Source organism: Rhinatrema bivittatum, chromosome 8 (genome assembly GCF_901001135.1).
Source record: "Rhinatrema bivittatum chromosome 8, aRhiBiv1.1, whole genome shotgun sequence".
Taxonomy (NCBI): domain Eukaryota; kingdom Metazoa; phylum Chordata; class Amphibia; order Gymnophiona; family Rhinatrematidae; genus Rhinatrema; species Rhinatrema bivittatum.
The window spans coordinates 151,564,623-151,584,730 of record NC_042622.1 but is presented as its reverse complement, the minus strand read 5'-3'; the positions used below and the strand labels follow the sequence as shown (position 1 = coordinate 151,584,730).

At 40.8% G+C, this 20,108-nt stretch overlaps 1 protein-coding gene across 5 annotated transcripts in view; it reads right to left on the bottom strand.

Moving 5' to 3' along the window:
- PC (pyruvate carboxylase) overlaps window positions 1-20,108 on the bottom strand; it is a 582,027-nt gene that overhangs the window by 307,039 nt on the left and 254,880 nt on the right. For all 5 annotated transcript variants that reach the window (XM_029611112.1, XM_029611108.1, XM_029611109.1 and 2 more), the window contains one exon: window positions 10,789-10,971. In XM_029611112.1, coding sequence (XP_029466972.1) covers window positions 10,789-10,971 — 183 coding nt within the window. The remainder of the gene's footprint in view (window positions 1-10,788; window positions 10,972-20,108) is intronic.

The following is a 20,108-nucleotide window of genomic DNA, read 5'->3' as shown; positions in this document are numbered from 1 at the left end:
TTTCAAACCTTTGAGTAAATCTGGAAAGGGAACTGGGATGGGCACCACACCGTGTTTCAAGGATGGGCAGAGTCAAAGTGCAATATATTAACCAAAGTGACGAGCTAGCATTGGTCAATCCTGAGAAATAAGAGGGAAACTGAGCTGCCCAGCACTTTGGGGATTCTGCGTGTACAGGAATGGTCTTTACCAGCTGTGGAGTGCCACAGTGACCGGTTTTGGGACTGGTTCTGTTCAATATCTTTATGACTGACATTGTGGAAGGGATAGAAGGTAAAATTTGTCTATATAAGGATGATATTAAGATCTGCAGCAGAGTGGCCATGTTTGAAGTAGAGAGAATGAAAAAAATGATTTAAAAAAGCTTGAAGAGTGGTCGAAGACTTGGAGTACAGAGTCATGCATCTGGGGTGCGGTAATCCAAAAAGAGCTGTATGTGATGGGGGTGAAAGACTAATGTGCATGGATTGGGAAAGGGAACTTGGGGTGATGTTGCCAGATGATCTAAAGGTAGTGAAGCAACATGACAAAGCGATAGCTAAAGCCAGAAGAATGCTGGGTTGCATAGAGAGAGGAATAACCAGTAAGAAAAAAAAAAAAAAAAAAGAGGTATTGAGTGTCATATATATGATTTTTTACCCGCCGGTGAAAAATCACGTGTGTGCACCCAGTGCAAAGAGCTCCTGGCTCTCAGAGAACGAGTCCAATCTCTGGAGGCTAGAGTGGCAGACCTGGAGGAGCTGAGGCAAACAGAGAGGTACATTGATGAGACCTTCAGGAACATAGTAGCCAAGTCCCAAATCCAGTCTGACAACCCTGGTGCTGCCTTGGATCAGAAAGGTCTCCCAGTTGGGGAGCATTACCCTGGTATAGCAGGAAGTGATCCTATAGCAAGGAACTGCTTTCCAGATGATGCATTGTCCTCTCATACTGAGACAAGTCTCCCAGGGCTATTGCCCAGGAGGAAAGGGTTAGGTCGGCTATCATAGTTGGTGATTAGATTATTAGAAATGTAGATAGCTGGGTGGCTGGTGAACACGAGGACCACCTGGTAACTTGCCTGCCTGGTGCGAAGGTGGCAGACCTCACTTGTCACCTAGATAGAATTTTAGACAGTGCTGGGGAGAAGCCGTCCATCATGGTACATGTGGGCATCAATGACCTAGAAAGATGTGGGAAGCCAAATTTAGGATTTTAGGTAGAAAGCTGAAATCCAGAACCTCCAGGGTGGCATTCTCTGAAATGCTCCCTGTTCCACGTGCAGGTCCCCAGAGGCAGGCAGAGCTCTGGAGTCTCAATGTGTGGATGAGACGTTGGTGCAAGGAAGAGGAATTCAGTTTTGTAAGGAACTGGGTAACCTTTTGGGGAAGGGGGAGACTTTTCCAAAAGGACAAGTTCCACTTTAACTAAAATGGAACCAGTCCCTAACTTTCAAAAAGGTGATAGAACAGCATTTAAACTAGAATAAGGGGGAAAGCAGACACTCACTCAGCAGTGCAAGGTTCAGAGGAATGTATCTTTGAAGGATACTAATGAAACAGGAGAGTTAGGGCATCCCAGCAAAGAGGTTCCAATAAATACAAAAGTAGCCTATGTGCCTAAAAGTAAAGAATCACCTGAGCTAAAGAATTCCAAATTATCCATAACAACTGAAAAGAAGGTTGTTAATACAAACAAAAAACACACTTTGAAATGTCTGTATGCCAGTGCCAGAAGTCTAAGAAGTAAGATGGAAGAGTTAGAATGTATAGCAATGAATGAGATAGACATAACTGGCATCTCAAAGATCTGGTGGAAGGAGGATAACCAATGGGTCAATGCTATATCAGGGTACAAATTATACCACAATGATAGGGAGGATCAACTTGTTGGGGTGTAGAACTTTTATGTCCAGGAGGGTATAGAGTCCAACAGGAGAAAGATCATACAAGAGACTAAATGATCAGTAGAATATATATGGGTAGAAATCCCATGTGTGTTGAGTAAGAGTATAGTGATAGGAGTATACTATCGTCCACCTAGCCAAAATGATCAGACAGATGAAGAAATGCTAAGAGAGATCAGGGAACCTAACCAATTTGGCAGTGCAGTAATAATGGAAGATTTCAATTACCCCAATATTTAATGGATAAATGTAATATCAGGACATGCTAGAGACATAAAATTCCTGGATGGAATAAATGACTACTTCATGGAGCGATTGGTTCAGGAACCAACGAAAGAGGGATCTATTTTAGATTTAATTCTTAGTGGAGCGCAGGATTTGGTGAGAGAGGTAACGGTGGTGGGGCCACATGGCAATAGTGAACATAACATGATCAAATTTGAACTAATGACTGGAAGGGGACAATATGTAAATCTACAGCTCTAACAATTTTCAAAAGGGAAACTGATAAAATGAGGAAAATTGTTAGAAAAAACCTGAAAGGTGCAGCTGCAAAGGTTAAAAGTGTACAAAAGGTGTGGACATTGTTTAAAAATACAACATTAGAAGCACAGTCCAGATGTATTCCATGCATTAAGAAAGGTGGGAGGAAGGCAAAAATGATTACCTGCAGGGGTTAAAGGTGAGGAGAAAGAGACTATTTTAGCCAAAAAACATCCTTCAAAAATTGGAAGAAGGATCCATCTAAAGAAAATAGGAAAAAGCATAAGCATTGTCAAGTTAAGTGTAAAACATTGATAAGGCAGGCTAAGAAAGAATTTGAAATGAAGTTGGCCGTAGAGGCAAAAACTCCTAGCAAATACTTTTTAAAATATATCCAAAGCAAGAAACCTGTGAGGGAGTCCATTAGATGACCTAGGGGTTAAAGGGGCTCTTAGGGAAAATAAGGCCATTGCAGAAAGACTAATGAATTATTTGCTTTTGTGTTTACTAACGAGGATGGTTCCAGAGATGGTTTTCAAGGGTGACTATTCAGATGAACTGAATCAAATCACTGTGAACCTGGAAGATGTAGTAGGACAGATTGACAAACTAAACAATAGCAAATCACCTGGACCGGATGGTATGTACCCCAGGGTTCTGAAGGAACTCGAAAATGAAGTTTCAGATCTATTAGTTAAAATTTGTAACCTAACATTACAATCATCCATTGTACCTGAAGACTGGAGGTTGGCCAATGTAACCCTAATATTTAAAAAGGGCTCCAGGGGCAATTTAGGAAACTATAGACCAGTGAGCTTGACTTCAGTGCCAAGAAAAATAGTGGAAACTATTCTAAAGATCAAAATCACAGAGCATATAGAAAGACATGGCTTAATAGAACAAAGTCAGCAAGGATTTACCCAAGACAAGTCTTGCCTCACAAATCTGCTTCATTTTTTTTTGAAGGGGTTAATAAACATGGATAAAGGTGAGCTAGTAGATGTAGTATATTTGAATTTTCAGAAGGCATTTGACAAAGTCCCTCATGAGAGGCTTCTAAGAAAAATAAAAGGTCATGGGATAGGAGGCGCTGTCCTTTCGTGGATTACAAACTGGTTAAAAGACAGGAAACAGATTTGGATTAAATGGTCAATTTTCTCAGTGGAAAAGGGTAAACAGTGGAGTGCCTCAGGGATCTGTACTTGGACCGATGCTTTTCAATATATTTATAAGTGATTTGGAAAGGAATACAATGAGTAAGGTAATCAAATTTGTAGATGACACAAAATTATTCAGAGTAGTTAAATCACAAGCGGATTGTGATAAACTGCAGGAGGATTTTGCAAGACTGTAAGATTAGGCATCTATATGGCAGATGAAATTTAATGTGAACAAGTGCAAGGTGATGCAAATAGGGAAAAATAATCCATGCTGTAGTTACAAGATGTTAGGATCCATATTAGGAGCTACCACCCAGAAAAAAGGTCTAGGCATCATAGTAGATAATACATTGAAATCGTCGGCTCAGTGTGCTGCAGCAGTCAAAAAAAGCAAACAATGTTAGGAATTATTAGTAAGGGAATGATAAATGAAACGAAAAATGTCATAATGCCTCCATATCGCTCTATCGTGAGACTGCATCTTGAGTACTGTGTACAATTCTGGTCGCAGCATCTCAAGAAAGATATAGTTGCGATGCCTAACATTCTATGTGATTTTTTGACCGTTGCCTCAAACTGAACAGAGGATATCAGCAAAATTTCTGCAAGGACGCTAAGGTCCCTTTCCTAGGTTGTGACTCCCAATACAGGGTCTAGCATTGTGTACCTGTGGTTGGTATTACTTTTCTCTATGTGCATCACTTTTCCACTTTAAATTTCATCTGCCATGCAGTTGCCCAGTCTCCTGGTCTCACAAGTTCTCTCACACTCCACTGCTGTTTAAACAACCTTGAATAATTTTGTGTCATCTGCAAATATGATCACCTCACTCATTCCTTTCTCCAGATCATTTAAGAATAGGTTAAATAGCACAGGTTTCAGTACTAATCCCTGTGGTACTCCACTAATGACCTTTCTTCATTTTGAAAACCAACCATTTAGTCCTACCCTCAGTTTCCTTTTAATCAGTTACCAATCCACAATAGGACATGGCCTCCTATCCCATGATTTTTTAATTTCCTGAGGAATCCTTCATGGGAGACTTTGTCAAATGCCTTCTGAAAATTCAAATAAACTATGTCAACCGACTCAAACATGTTTCTAGTTTATTTATACCTTCCAAAAAATGTAAAAAAAAAAAACCCTGTAAGGTAAGAGTTTTCTTTATTTAAAACCATGTTGACTTTTCCCCATAAAACCATGTCTATTTATATGGTCACTGATTTTGATTTCAGGGGTGGCTTCAACCATTTTGCCTGGCTTCAACATCATGGTCACTGGTCTATAGTTTCCTGGATCATACATGGAGCCCGTTTTAAAAATCAGCATCACACTGGCACCTTCCAGGATTTAGGTATGGCAGCTGTTTTAAATGATAGGTTATAGATTACTAGTAACAGGTTAGTAATTTCATGTTTTAGTTCTTTTACAACACTAAGGTGGATGCCATCTAGTCCCAGTGATTTATTACTCTTTTGTTTGGCAATCTGATCTATTACATCTTCCACTATCACAGATATTTGTTTTAATTGCTCAGAATCTCCACCATTAAAGATTATTACAGGAGTGGGTATGTTTCAAACATCCTGCTCAGTAAAAAGCAAAGCAAAGAATTCATTCAGTTTTTCTATTTCCTTGTCCTTTTTGAGCACCCTTTTTGCTCCTTAAACATCTAGTAGCCCCAACTCCCTCACAGGCTTTTAGCTTTGAATGTACTTGAAAAAGGTTTTATTAGTTTTTGTCTTTCTGGCAAGCTTCTTCTCAAATTCTCTCTTAGCCTATCTTATATTTTGCATCTAACTTGCCAGTGCTTACGCTCTTGTCTATCTTCATCATTTGGGTCTGCTTTCCATTTTTTGAATGATGCCTTTTTAGCTTTAAGTGTATCCTTTACCAATAAACCATGCTGGCAATTGTTTGATCTTTCTCTGATCTTTTTTAATGCATGGAATGCATTTTATCTGCACTTCCAAAACGGTATTTTTAAACAGTGTCCATGCCTCATGCAAATGTAACTTTTGCAACCACTCCTTTAAATATTGTCTAATTTCCTCATTCTATCATAGTTTCACTTTTTAAAGTTATATGCTACAGCAGTAGTGTTACTTAATGTCCTCCTTCCAGCGATTATGTCAAATTTGATTATAAATTGCAAAGTTCAAAAATTGTTATTAACCAGGAAGACTTATGGAATAGTCACTACTTATCACTGTGTGATAGCAGCATTATTGTTTGGATTTGGGATCTTGCCAGGTACTTGTAATCTGGATTAGCCATTGTTCAAAACAGGATACTGGGCTTGAGGACCTTGGTCTGACCCAATATGGCAATTCTTATGTTCATAGGTAAGCTACCCTGGTCAGATCATTTTTAAATTTATTTTATTAGATAGTGACTATGTTTTTGCTTCATTTTCTACCTGCCAAAAGACTGAGGAGGTCCTTTAGATTTGATAATGTGCTTCTAACTGGGGCTTGTTTTCTGAAAGAGTGATTTTTCCTTACTAATTAATATGGTTGACTCTTGGGATCAGATGATGAGCGATGTCCTAGATTCTACTGGGCTTTTGATATGTTTTCCTTGTACAAGGCAAAATAAACTCCCTGGTTTTCCTCAAATATTGTCAGTGCTAAGAGAAGACTATGGCAGGCTGAACAGAAATAGAGAGAGACTTGTTATTGGACAAGGATTGCTATCTCCTGCTACTGAAATCCTATAGGAATGTAACTGATGCAATGAAAATACTATTTCTCCCATAAAATGCAGATTACTGTTAACCAACCATGTGAGCTTTTTACTATAGAAAAAGGCTTAGTGATTACTCCTGCTATTTTACTTCCCAAGAAAGCCTTTGATTAGGAAGAGATGGCTTTTTTTGTTTTTAAAATCACTACATTTCAGTCCTCTTTCAATTTGGATGACTTACTGAGTCCTTTTATCCCCATCAATCTGAGTGTGTTAGGAGACAGACTCCATCCGGTTACCAATGCTGAGGTCCTTAGACTACTTTCTCAAGTGAAGTCGATGTCATCATGTTTGGAGCGTCAACATTGCTCTCTGCTTCAATGGCAAGAGATAATGGGGAATTGGATGGAGACAGCTACCTACAAGGGCCCGCCCTGACTTTGACAGTCTGAGAAACTGATGAGTATAGGAGTGACCTGTAGGGTGAGGCAGACACTGCCATAAGATTGCTGGGCAGACTGGATGGACCGTTTGGGTCCTTCTCTGCCGTCATTTCTAGGTTTCAATCCTTGCCCAACTTGGCTGATGAAGACTTCTAGAGACACTTTAACAGAGATTTTAAGGTTTTTCCATCTATTCTTAAGAAGGAAGTTGTGTACGTGGTGTTGAAAAAGAGCCATCTTAGATTCTACTTAACAATAATTACCATCCGATTTTAATCTCCTGTTATTAGGAAAATTAACAGAACAATCAGCTGATCCCTGTCAATGCGGGTGCCAGGTGCAAGGAGGTACCCCAGGCCCTATCGTGTGACCTGCCATTTTAAAGTTTCAGGGGTGCAGAAGGGAGCTCGGGGGGGGGTGACTTAGGGTATGGGGAGGGGCCACTGAACCCTAATGATTTAATACCATCTTTGGGGAGGGGGCACTATACTCCTGAGTTTACTTTACTATTGGGGTGGGGTTGGGAGGGTCCCCCGAATGCCAATGATTGAACTTATTACCTTTGGTTGGGGGGAGGGGAGGCTCTCTTTATTTGGAGTGGAAAGGGCATGAGGGAGCCGTTGCTGCACGTCAAGGTTCATCTGTTTTTGCTTTTTCACTTTGAGGTCTTGGGGCTGCCTCCAGTGGTGGCCCAAGGTTGAGCCACCACTGGAGGCAGCCTTGACCCCTGCTCAACTTTTTTTGGCCACAGCAATTTTTCCCTTTAAATGTAACGTGGGAGCCCCAGGACCCGCATTAGTGTCGCGGGGCTCACGCATTACAGGAGGTGTTGCTATTTTATAATGTTGACCACTTTCCCAGTCGGCCATGGTAAAATATTAACATCAAATTGTCTATTGATGACCTTCTTTGCATGCATTTGCATTATTCATGCATGCAAAGCAAGTTATTGTAATAGGGGAGGGAACCTGGGAAGGGCCATGCAAATTATCACATATATCAGCAATATTCACTGTTTAATGCATGTTAGAACACTATTGTGGCTTAATGTATCACCCAGTTAGCCGGCTAAGTCTGGTCCGGCCAGCTATATTCAGTGTGGCTGCATTATTGAATATTCTTCACTGTCCAGTGTCTCTATTTCTTTTTACAATGAGTCCTAGCAGGTTTGTATAAAGAATAAGCACCTTGGTCTGTAAGCCATTCAATTACTTGTTTTCTGATCACTCTTTCATTACATTTTTTTAGTAGCCTGAAGATGATTCACCCCAAAGTTGCCTATTGCACCTGGGGTCATAACAAATGTTACTTAAAAGTTCCTCATGCAAGGTTGCTGTGTGTGGCTGTAAACACAGTAGTCTGTATTTAAAAACTCAATGCTTGTTTTATTTACTTCACTTTTTCAAATTTCTAAGTTTCTTGAGCCTCTCCTGCTCTTAATCATTTTAAAGTTCTCTTTCTATTTCTGAACTATGATAGATATATTCTAACTTCACTCTGAATGCCTGACAGGCAGGCTCATTGTGTATGTGCATTTTCTCTGAACCTCCTGACCAGAGAGAAGGGAGGTAGGAAGGGGGGGTTTCTCCCTGTCACTGGTTTATGGTAAGTTCAAACTGAAAGAGAGAGCTTCCTGCTACGTCACCCTGTAGCCTTCTAGGTCAGGAGTCTTGTTTGGGTTATCACTCAAATAGCAGCTACTTGGACTTCCAGTGGCTATCATCAAAAAGTGTCCAGGGGCCATTAATTGTGCTGTCATCAAAAGCAACAAGGGCTATTTCTGATATTGTGATAACTGTTGATTTGGAGTGGGCTGGGGTGTGGTTTGGTTGGACATACAGTGAGGTCATTAAAATTAGCAACCAGTGGCCATTAATTGCAACCATCAAAAACGACAGGGGTGATTTATGACATCATAGGTATGTGGATTTGTGGGCAGGTTGGGGGTGTGATTTGGCAGTGGAACATAGCATAGGCTATAGACATTCATATCTATAGAAGGGGTGGGATTTGGGTGGAGTTATGGGAAGTGCATGGGTGGGGCCTAACCAGGAAGTGAATGCTGATTGGCTATCAGGTTCCTGGCCTAGAGACCTTCTCCTCACTGCAAGGGCCAGAGATAGTTTTAGGCCTCTTACAGTTCAAATTCAACCATGGGCTGGTCTAGCAATATTATGAAGTAGTGCACAAATTTACCAGTCACCAGTTCAGTACGAATCAAGGCGTCCATTCGTAAATGTGTTACTCCTATTTCAGAATAAGCCACTTCTATGCAGAGATAGATTCTGGATTCTAAGCCAAGTAGCCTTCAATTTCCCAGTTACCTCTTTTCAAGGCCAAAACCTAATCAGATTCCTCACAGGCATGGTTGTTGGTCACACTTCAGATTTATTCCCTTCAGCATCTCAGCTTTCTCTGTGCTGAAGCTTTAGCCAAGTGGTCAGAACACAGAAATATTTCTCTGAATAATCTCCAGTTCAAAACCTAGTTAGCTTCCAGATCTAACATTACACCCTCTCCCATGGGTGACCTCCAGGTGTCAAAAGTTCCCATTCCAGAGGCTATCAAAGCAGGTATATCTTGTAGACCACAACTCCATAGTTTTTATGACAATATACAACTTACAGGCAGACAGATCAAACTATGTACAAAACTGGCTAGTCAGGTTGGACCACCCCTGCCCCCCCCACACACACACCCCCTGAATCAGAGAGTTAGGTCTGTTTCATCAGAGCCCACTTCTTCAAGATCCCTTTCATTGTAATTCATGGAATCCAGGCTAGTGTACTTTAGTAGACAATCCAGGCTTGGGGCCTCCGTCCCTTGTGTCTCATGTCTGGCAGTATTAGCAGCACAGAGTTCTAGAGCTTGATCTATAAGAATAGTGCCCATAAAGAGTTCAGGGTCTCCAATCAGTTTCTGAGGTCAGGTCTTCCCTTTCCAGCTCAGTTGAGCATTTTTAAGTCCCTTGTACATAATATCCTTAAATGTTTGGTGTGAGCTCTTTCTTATCTTTGACCTTGAAAAGTGGTAGTTGGGAACTAGGAAGCTATTCCTGGTAACTTGAAGGCTACTTAGCTTAGCATTATTTCAATATAAGTGTATTATAAATGTTTTAATAAATGGATAAATACTTGGCCCTATGCTTGGAACCCAGACCCTGCCTCTGCATAGAGGTGGCTTGTTTTGACATTGGAGCAACACATTTAACTGCAGACACATTGATTTGACAGGTCCGGTGACTAGTAAATACTACTCTAATATTGCTAGACCCGTCCTCGGCTGGATTTGAACTGTAAGAGGCCTAGAACTATCCAGCCGAGGACGGGTCTAGCAATAAGACAGTTGATCAGTGGATTATAAATATTAATAATTAAAATAAATAAAAGTGGACAGCTCACTTAATGGATCAAAAAGTGTTTAGTAAAGTGAACTTGTTGGCCCCATCCCTTCCTTGTCAATAGCAACCCAAAGCAGCTCTGCCACAGCCAAAGTTAAAGGCATCAAACCAGCATTTTGCAACATAAGGAGTGTAAAAAGTGCATTTCGTGATTAAAGCCCAAACAGAAAATGAAAGGTTTCCATTATTCAAACTAAAGTACAGAAGTGGCAAGTGATAGCCACTAAACTTCTCAGCCTTGCAAGATTGATGTAGTGTCCCACTGGGCCAACTAGCATCATCTACAAGAAAGAAGACTTCCACCTCTGGTTTCCAACTAGAGTCCCTCAAACTTCAAATAGGTTTTCAGGGGCACCAACATAAGCAACTTAAACCTCTTCTTCCAGGAAATGTATGTACATGAAACTTGATATACACTGCAGACATACTAGAGGCCATATTGCCTTAAGCATCCTCATGCTAATTAGGTGCGACTGGTCTATAACAAATAATCACAACCCTCAATTCTCTTTTCTGAAGGAGAAGCCATCTCCAGAGGGAATGCTGATCTGTGGACTCAACTACAGACTACCAGAGGGTCCAACAATGAGCACAAGAATCATTTCCAGCTATGGTGTGTGTCTCATTACACAACACACCAGCAGAAATGCATTATGAAGACATCACGGCAACACCACTGATACCTCCATCCAAAACTACAGAGATACTTCAAACCACCCACACACCACTTACCTTCACGCCACGTATCCGAAACTCAGCCAAGGCCCGACTCATCTTGGTGGCTGCCACTTGATGGTCCTTGCCATGGGCAATGACCTTGACCAGCAGGGAATCATAGTGTGGGGAGATGACAGCCCCCTGGAAGGCCGAGGCACTGTCTAACCGGATGCCCATCCCCTCGCCACTGCGGAAAACCTGTGGAAAGGAGAGAGAAGGAGCAGAAGATTAACAAGGCAAATCTGTGGTGCCCTTCACTGCAAATAAACTTCAAAAGAAAAAAAGAATAGAAAACTATTAGCGAGGTTTTGCAGCAAGAAAACTACTGGCTTTGTTTGCTAGGTTTCTGGACAATCAAGGTTATCATAAGAATGAAAACTGGAACGTGCCCGGATAAAGGTGACATTTTAAAGACTGGGTTATGGCAGAAAGCAGGCAACTGCCTAGACACCAAGCCAGATCCTCACATTCACAATACCTATATTAAAATTATATTAGAGGGAAATACCTACAGTATTCTAAATGCAGTCCACTTTGAAGGCAGAATGTAAAAAAAAAATATATATATATATAAAAGCAAGGAGGACATATTTATAACAGACACTAAATTCACAGTCTCTTTAGTGAGATAATAGACAAGGGAAACATCCTAGCATTTGGAGTCACTTCCATAAGGCTTGACATAAATCAATACTTCAGACAGCTGAAATGTTTCAGTGACCTGAAACATCTAAACTTCTGAAAGAGATCCTGACAGCTGAGTGATGGAGCAGCTTTTCTGACAAACACCCTTTCTGGCCTGCCAAAGCTATCCCCAGGTTACTTCAAGCCATGGCACCACGAAATGGAGACCAGCTAGAAATGCCTGGTGGGAGGGAGGGAGAGGGGCAGAGACGTAAGGAAAGTATACTGCCAAAAATGTTATTTCTGAACACAGTTTTTTTACATCCTCCTTGTTTCCGGACAGGTAACGGTGATTTTTATCATGATCTGAAATTTAGGAGGAAAGAGGTAATGACAGTGAAGGATAATATAAGAAGTTTAAGTCATTCTCCAGAAATGTTCACATCGCTGGAAAAGTCCGGAATGATTTTTGTGAATTGTTCTATTCAGAGGAGGTGGCGGGCAACTTTCAAACTGAACAGTACTGCGGGTAATTTTTACCCTTTTAGAAAAAAAAAAAAAAAAGACTCAGAAAAAGTACACAACGCCCCCCCCCCCCCCCTTCCCCCTTATTTGTGCGGATAGTTTTTTGGGGAAAATAACACGCATACTTTCGAAGCACACACAAAAGTACAAACTCTTCCACAGTCCTGCTCCTGGGAAAGCCTCTCCTACCTCTGCATAAATTTCCTGTTTAGTAGGTAATTTTCAAAGACATCATTTACACATGTTAAACACTTGTGCATGTAGAAATAACTTGTTAGAAATCCCTTCCCTTCCCCCATCTCATGCCACAGCTGAATGAGAGTCTGGGGTTTTGCTATATCAAAATGCAGAAATAAAAAAAAGAACCCAAGTATTTCCTTCTCTGCTCCCTTTGTCAAATTTAGGATATGTTTGTGATGCACTGTGAGCTACTGGAATAAGACATCTGAACAGTGTTCATAGAGTGTGAGGAACTATGAGGTCCATATTGAGAAAGCCAGGGAACAGAAAAATGATCCAAGTAAAGTTATTCAGATATTCAGTGAAAGATCTGGATGCATGTTCCAGTGAATATACCTAGCTAAAGTTAATATTACCAATAAAGTTATCCGGACAACTTCAGGACAGCTCTCTGGCATGACTAGACTTCTTACCCAGATAACAATATCAATGCAAGCAGCTAAAGTGAAGGCCTTGCCTCTGGAAAGCCCCATTACTTCTCCTCTTTTTTTTATCCATCTAAATTTTGAGTGGGTAATGACTTGTCCAGATAAAACTTTGTGAAGGTCTATGTGCAGTGCACGCCTCTTGCCAGCAGGGGCTCTCTGTAGACCTCCTATGGCTTGGAAGTCCTGCTGGCAGTCATGTTTCCTCTGCACTGCCACAACTTAAAAGCAGCTTGGGTCTATGTTTAGTTTTCATTGTGGCTTCTCCATAGTCCTAGTTCCTAGTCTTGTATTTGACTTGAGTATTGTGAACTTCTAGCTGTCTACATTTGTTTGTCTTATTTGTTCTTGCCTTGATCCTGCTTTGTTCTTGTCCTACTTTGGTTCTGGTGGCTCTGTTGGTGGCCTTCCAGTTTGTTGTTCTGCATCTATTTTGTCTTTGTGGGCACACTTTTGTTCTTGTTCTGCCTCATCTTAGTGGGTGCCTTTTAGTCCCTGTTTATTCTAGTTAAGTCCTGCCGGCCACCAGAATCTTAGGGCTCAACTCGAGGGGGGAAGTGGACAATACAGGCAGAAAATCCTGGAGGCAGGCCAGTTCTGCTGCTGAAGCAGCCAGCTGTTCTAGAGTCCAGCCTGTTCTGAATACAGGGGTTACCTTAACTGGCAGCCATGCCCTGATAAATTTAGACAGAGTGGGAAGAACATTTTGAAACCAAGACTGGTCCTGTAACTTCCAAAGTTACCCAGAATATGGACCTCTAAATGTTTAAGCTTCATGCACCATAAAACAATTATAAATCAAATAACCCAAAATTCCTCACACATACAGCTTTGGTGGTCACTCCAAAGACTCTCACTTTGCTTTCATCTCGTTAGTCCAACCTCTCTCTTGAGAGCATCCATATTAGAAAGCATGACCCAATCACATTCATCTGACAAATCACTGATCAGTTCACGGAGCTCTCTAACATCCCCAGGTTAGAAGTAAAATAAATAATGAACTGCAAAAGTAAATCACATTGTGTATTCCCCATAGAAACCAGATGAATTTCCCACTCAGCACCAGAAGGTATGAAAGCCTGAGAGAAGCACAAAAGATACTCAGCACTGGAGGAAGACAGAGAAGCTGCAGATCAAGCCGAGTCTGTGGAACCGAGTCAAGATGGGGAAATAGGCCAAGGCCAGATTTATTTATCAGGTTTTATATACAGTCATTCAAATTCATCATCATAAATCCATCATAATGGTTTACAAATATGAAGGTTACAATGTTAAGGAATAAACAGTTTCAAAAAAGGTTCAAACTGTTGTTAAACACAGGGGAATCAAATAGTTATTTACTGTTCTGTTTTACGTTTAACTTCTTAGTTATAGTCTGTAGTTGTGATAAGTTCATTTATTCATTTAATCTTCAGGTTGAAGTGGAGGGTGAAGTTGTTGTGTTGTCCATTGGGTGGGTTGGTATGCTTTGTTGAACAACCATGTTTTTAGCTCTTTTTTTGAATGTTTTTAAGGTTTTCTTGAGTTCTAAGTTCAGTTGGTAGGGAGTCTTGTGGTCACTATCTGTCCTCATAATGAGGGAAATTATGCATTCACAACTTCTATATTTCAAGATGCTGGCTGGAGGCTAATCATTGGATGCCATCTAACATCATTCCTCTAGGAAAAAAAATGCTTGAGGAAGAGGCAGGAGCAGCAGCAGCATGGCACTCATCCTAGGCCTGCTCCAGGGACAGTAGCAGGAAGAGGGGCAGGGGTCTATAGGAGGAGGGGCAGCAGCATGGCCAAGGGCTCTTAGGCACAGGAGGCAGAGCAGCATAGTCCGTTCCCCCCCCAAGCCTGAAGAAAGAGTCCTGTCTGCCCCAGGGGCTGAAGGAGGAAACTGCTGCTTGGGGGGGCCTTGTGCTTCTGAGGGAAAGGGGGGAGGAAGTGAATGAGAGAGAGCATGTCTGAGAGCCAGCACGTGTGTTGAGAGCATGCGTGTGCACCAGTTCGTGTGAGCATATCTGTTTGAATGTGTGTGTGGGAGAGAAAGAGAGAAAGCATGTCTGCATCTGGGTGTCTGAGTGTGAGAAAACATGTTCCTATGATTGACCCAGTGGCGTAGCCAGAATTGATTTTTTGGGTGGGCACAAGGTTAACATGGGTGGGCTGTAGGCATGCAGGTCCGAGAACTACTAGTTGTATTCTTATTGATAAATAATGCCATATACTGCACCTTATAATGGCTTTCTAAGTAGTTTGCAACAGCCATTAATGCATCATGCATGAACCTTTAGAATTATTTTACCTCAATTATTTCAAGCACTTACCAGCATTAAAAATTCCTTATTAATCTGTATAAATTTATTTTATATTTATTGCAGTTTATAAATGCACAAGTATATCATGTAAAAAGCAAAGAAAACAATTACCGTAGATCCAATCAATCATATAATAAAAATTAATGTATTCTTTCATGAATCCTCTTTGCAGAAAGCCAAAATTACATAACTACAATAAAATAGCATTAATCATCAGAACAGGTGCAGAGCAGAGCTAGGACAATTCTCATTACAACATACATGAAAAAAATATTCAAATTCTGGTGTCACCTCAGAAAAAAATATCCCTCCACTGCTATTTTGTGAAGTGACACAAACTCCTGCAAAGAGACATCTTGATCTTGCCATACCATACAGTCACAGCACTGACTCTCAGGACTCAAACAACAGCAAACTTATCAAAAAGCAGCAATGCAAATACTACACCAGGCCCTAGAACACTAATATAATCACCTACTGGAGTAACAGAACAAGCTGGACTGCTACAGAGAAACTACACGCTAGCAGAAAAACTGCACCTCAGTCACACACACAGGCAAAACAGAAACCGACCCTTACCTAAAACAGAAATAAGAGATTACAAATTACAAACAGAAACATGCAGACAAAACCAAAACAGAAAGCCTGATAAACTACACTCTTAATAGTGGAATACTGAAGAGCAAAATACAAAAATATAAGAAATGCACATTCCCAAAGATAGCATATTCAAATTGCTAAAATCTCAAACTTTTTTTTTTTTAATCTTTGTTGTCTGATTTTGTATTTTTCTAATCAGTTGGTCCTGGTCTCTTTTTCCCATTTTTCCCTTGTCACTCATTCCTAATTCCTTTTCAGTATCTCTCTTCTACTACTGTCTTCTTCCCTTCTTCTTTCACAGACTCCCTCATACACACAAGCTCTCACTCTCATATGCTCTTCCCCCCACACACACACACAAGCTCACATTCTCTACACACACACACACACACACCCACACCCACCCAAGCACCTATTCTCACCCACACACACACACATTCAACCTTTCATTCACACCCACACATGCAGGGCCTTTTCATTAGGCACAGCCAGACAGCACAAGTCCTACTTCTGCCACCGCGAGGATGGGATCCCACAATGGCCTTGCAACTTCAGCACTCCTCTTCGCCGTTACGGGGATGATGGGATCCCGCGACGGCCTTGCAGTTCCGGCAGTCTTCACCATCTGCATTGCTCGAACAGGCTTCTTCCAGGTCCGGTTGGGTGGGCCCAGGTTCAAGTTGGGTGGGCAACTGCCCACCCAGGTCCACACTTGGCTATGCCACTGGATTGAACATGTGTGTATATATGAGAGAGAGGATAAAGTTTGTGAGCAACAATCTCTTTCCTCTCCCCCTGCTGATCCATGACAATCTCAGGGCATCTAGAAATCAAAAGATCCCAGATATGGCATTTTTAATTCTTATTAGTTTTAAGTCTGGTTGTGTTTGATGTGTCTGCTGTTTTGAAATGTTTTATTAAGTCTTTGGAAATTTTATATTTAAATTATTTGATATTATTCTTTTTGTCAGCTGTTTATAAATAGCTGTTCTTTTTGTTGGTATGGTTTTACTTCTGATTATTTATATTTTCTGATTTTTTTGTTTAATGTTTTATGAGGAATTGTAATGTTTCTGATTTTCCATTGCTGCACTGCATACTTACAGGACAATACAGGCTGAGCGCACCGTTTAGCACCCGTTTGGCAATGCATCTATTACCCCTTATACTGTAAGGGGTAATAGTGCCTCAAAAATGCACAGCCAACCTCATGAAAACTAATAGCGCTCATCACGTGCAAATGCATGTTGATGAGCCTATTAGTTAGTCGCCCGGGATACTGAAAGTAACAATACTCTCAAATTAACACCTTCCCAAGGGCAGGCGTTAAGATCTAAGCAACCCGAGAAAGTGTACCGAAAAGCAGAAAATACCGCTTTTCTGTACACTCTCTGACTTAATATATCCTAGCAATATTAAGTCGGAGGCACCAAAAATTTAAAAAATAAAATAAAAATCTGCCCGCTGGTCAGTGTGTTAAAAAAAACAAACAGATGCTCAATTTTGCCGGCGTCCGTTTTCCTAACCCGTGGCTGTCAGCGGGTTTGAAAACAGTCACCAGTAAAAATTGAGGGTCGGTTGTCAGACCTGCTGACAAGCCCGCTCTACCGCTAATAAGGAGGTGCTAGGGACATGCTATTGTCCCTAGTGCCTCCTTATTAGCGCGTGGCCTCATTTAAATAGAGAATTGCATGCCTAGGAGAGGTGCCTGGGCATGCGTTGGGAGAGCAGGCACTCAACATGCAGCGCCCGCTCTCCTGCGATTTTTACAGTATCAGCCTGATAGTCTGGCTTGTTGCGATTTCCAGTTCAGTTTTTCTCTGCCAGTTTGTATTTCTACTTTATAGTCAATTTATCCTGCATTTGATGAAGGTCTGTTTATATTCTGCTAGCGTATAGTTTCTGTGCAGGAATCTGTAGTAGTTTGGCTTTTTCTGTTTTCCTAATAGGAGATGTATTGGTATTTTAGGGCCTTGTTTATTAATTGCAGTATTGCCTTTTTGTAAGTAGGGTTGTTGGTGTTTTGAGTGCTGGCAGTTTTTGCTATTTTGGTTTCGGAGATTTACTATACTGAAAGTGTAATTCAGCTTACTCATGGCTTTTTGAGGGTCAATCCCACACCCAATACATGTTAGGCTTAATACCAATTTCCAAGGATTTTTTTTTTTTTTTTTTTTTTTTTTTTACTGGTTTTGCAGGGTTTTCTAATTGGCACTACAGCAATGCATGTAAATATAATATACATGTTGTGATATTACCACCTCAGAAGACTGTGCTTTGAATGTTCTTGTTCATATAAAATCTATTATAAATGCAGAATTTTAAATGTGCATGGGGAGGATATGACCGGGTGGGACAGCAGGCTGTAAGTTTCGCCTAGGGCGCCTAATGCCTTTGCAATGAAGAAGGGCACTTGTCCACTGTTACATAACCAGTTAAGTTAAAGGCAACCAGAGGTCCATCGTATTCAACATTTTTCTGATCAACTGAGAGCTCTCAACCCATGTGTGTAGCTCAATGAAATTCCCTTCTTTTTCTAAGGAAAACAGCTTAAGCCATACAATTTTTATTACCTATCTAAACTATAATTTCCCCCTTTGATCATCTATGCACCAGCTGTCATATTGGCAAAGCCAGATTAGGACACAACTAACTTTAACTGGGTACTGGAAGCACAAGAAGACAGTGATTTTGCACCGGGTCCATTTTACCTCTCACCAGAGGCAGTGGCAGAGGCAGGGAGCAAGACTGAGGCAGCGAGATAAAAAGTGACTTTGCCTAAGGTCAAGCATTTAGTCCATGGCAGAATGAACTCTTCAACTCCTGACCCTCTATTTCCTCTGTATCATAATCCAGTGCTCTATTAGCCATCCATCAACCAGTCAGGCAAAACTTGTGGAATTTAACTGGTGTCTAATTTATGCCATCTTCCATTTTTCAGACTAGCTGTCATATCTGAAGATAAGGGCAATTCTGAAATGCCTCCGACTGCTTGCAGGCCTGCAAGTACATGCAAGCCAGTTCTGGATGGTAAATTTACAGCAAAGTTTCCCTCTGAAAATCCTGTAGCAGGCCGATGCTAAGGCAATTCTTTACCCCATGTACTTTGTAGCCCACGCTAATACCACCCACAGTGCCCCATGAGGTTTTCAAAGCTCGTTCACTACCACATCGTTTGATCATTCTTATGCTGATACAATAGTATTAAAAAATAAGCTACATTTTCTTTTAGCTCTAGCAGTCTGAATTGAAGGGGGTAGTAAAACTGTACCTCAAGGAAATTATGCTTAATATTTGTAAGAGTCTATGCAAACTAGATTTCCTCTGCATCCCTTTAGGACATACACTTTTGAGAAACAAGAGAGGCAAGAGTTCTGGTTCCTTCAGGTACCAGAACCTTCCAGTTTACTGTTTCTCATCATTTTCAAATAAAAGGGGAGATAGGAATACAGAAAAAGGAGAGTAAGCAAGACAGAGAGAGCTGCAGGCTGCACCTCATCTTCAGGTTCCCTGTATACAGCCATCCTGCAAAACAGTGAGGGATGTGAGCTCTTATCACTCCTGACAGACTACTGATGAGATGTGGGTTTCCTGTTCAGAGGGGTTAACAGTTTTGTCAATAACACATTTCCATGCTAAAATTAATACAATTCCAGAATTAACAACTCCGGAGTCAAGAGGAACACAGGGAAGTTTAAAAGGGGCAATTCATGCTGATCCATCTCCTTTCACATTTGTTCAGTGACTTCTCAAGTTATTGTTAATCCGCTGAACACCACACAACAACTTAAAAACAAAATGAAAAAGAAAAAAAAACCCCTGATATCCAGAAAGCCTAGCACAAGAGAATAAGAGGCTCTGCCGGTCTGTCAAACACAATCACAGTAGACCCTGGCTTGAATATTTACTTGTTTAAAAGCATTTGTTACCCTGCCCTTCCTACGTTCAGGGCGGGGTACAAACAACACATATAATAAATAAAATAACACGATAAAAATTTAAAACAACAATTCATTAACCTTTTAGATCCTGCTCATTGAAGGAATTATTTCCTGATGCCCCTTTTTACATATGTTAGTTAACTAGACCCAAATATGGTATAAATATGGTATAAAAAATTTGCAAGTAATTAAAAGTATATGAAAAAATGTTCCACTTGTGCAACGTTGGTACCTAAAAGGTTAAGTCACATTACAGAAACAAAACAAATCATTTAAGAACATAAAACAATAACTTTGCTGCATGAGGAAGTCTTGGAGGAAAACAGGGAGGACTGCATGAACATGGCTTGAGGAAAGGGATGCCAGAGGGCTATAGATTGTTAGTAAAGTTTGGAAATGCTTTTTTTTTTTTTTTTTTTTTTTTAAAGTGGATCTTAAGCGCTTAAGAAGTTTTTTTCATAAAGACATCTTACTTCTTTTGGGAAGCTGTTCCATAAGGGTGGACCTGCTGAAAAGAAGGTACACCTTCTTGTTTCATTAAGGTGGGTTAGTTTTGGAGAGGGAACATCAAGAAATGTTTGACTTGCTGACTGATCTAAGTGACCGAGAAGGGGTATGGATTTTTAATACAGAGGAAATCCAAGGGGAATGGATATTACTGTATATGGTATGATATT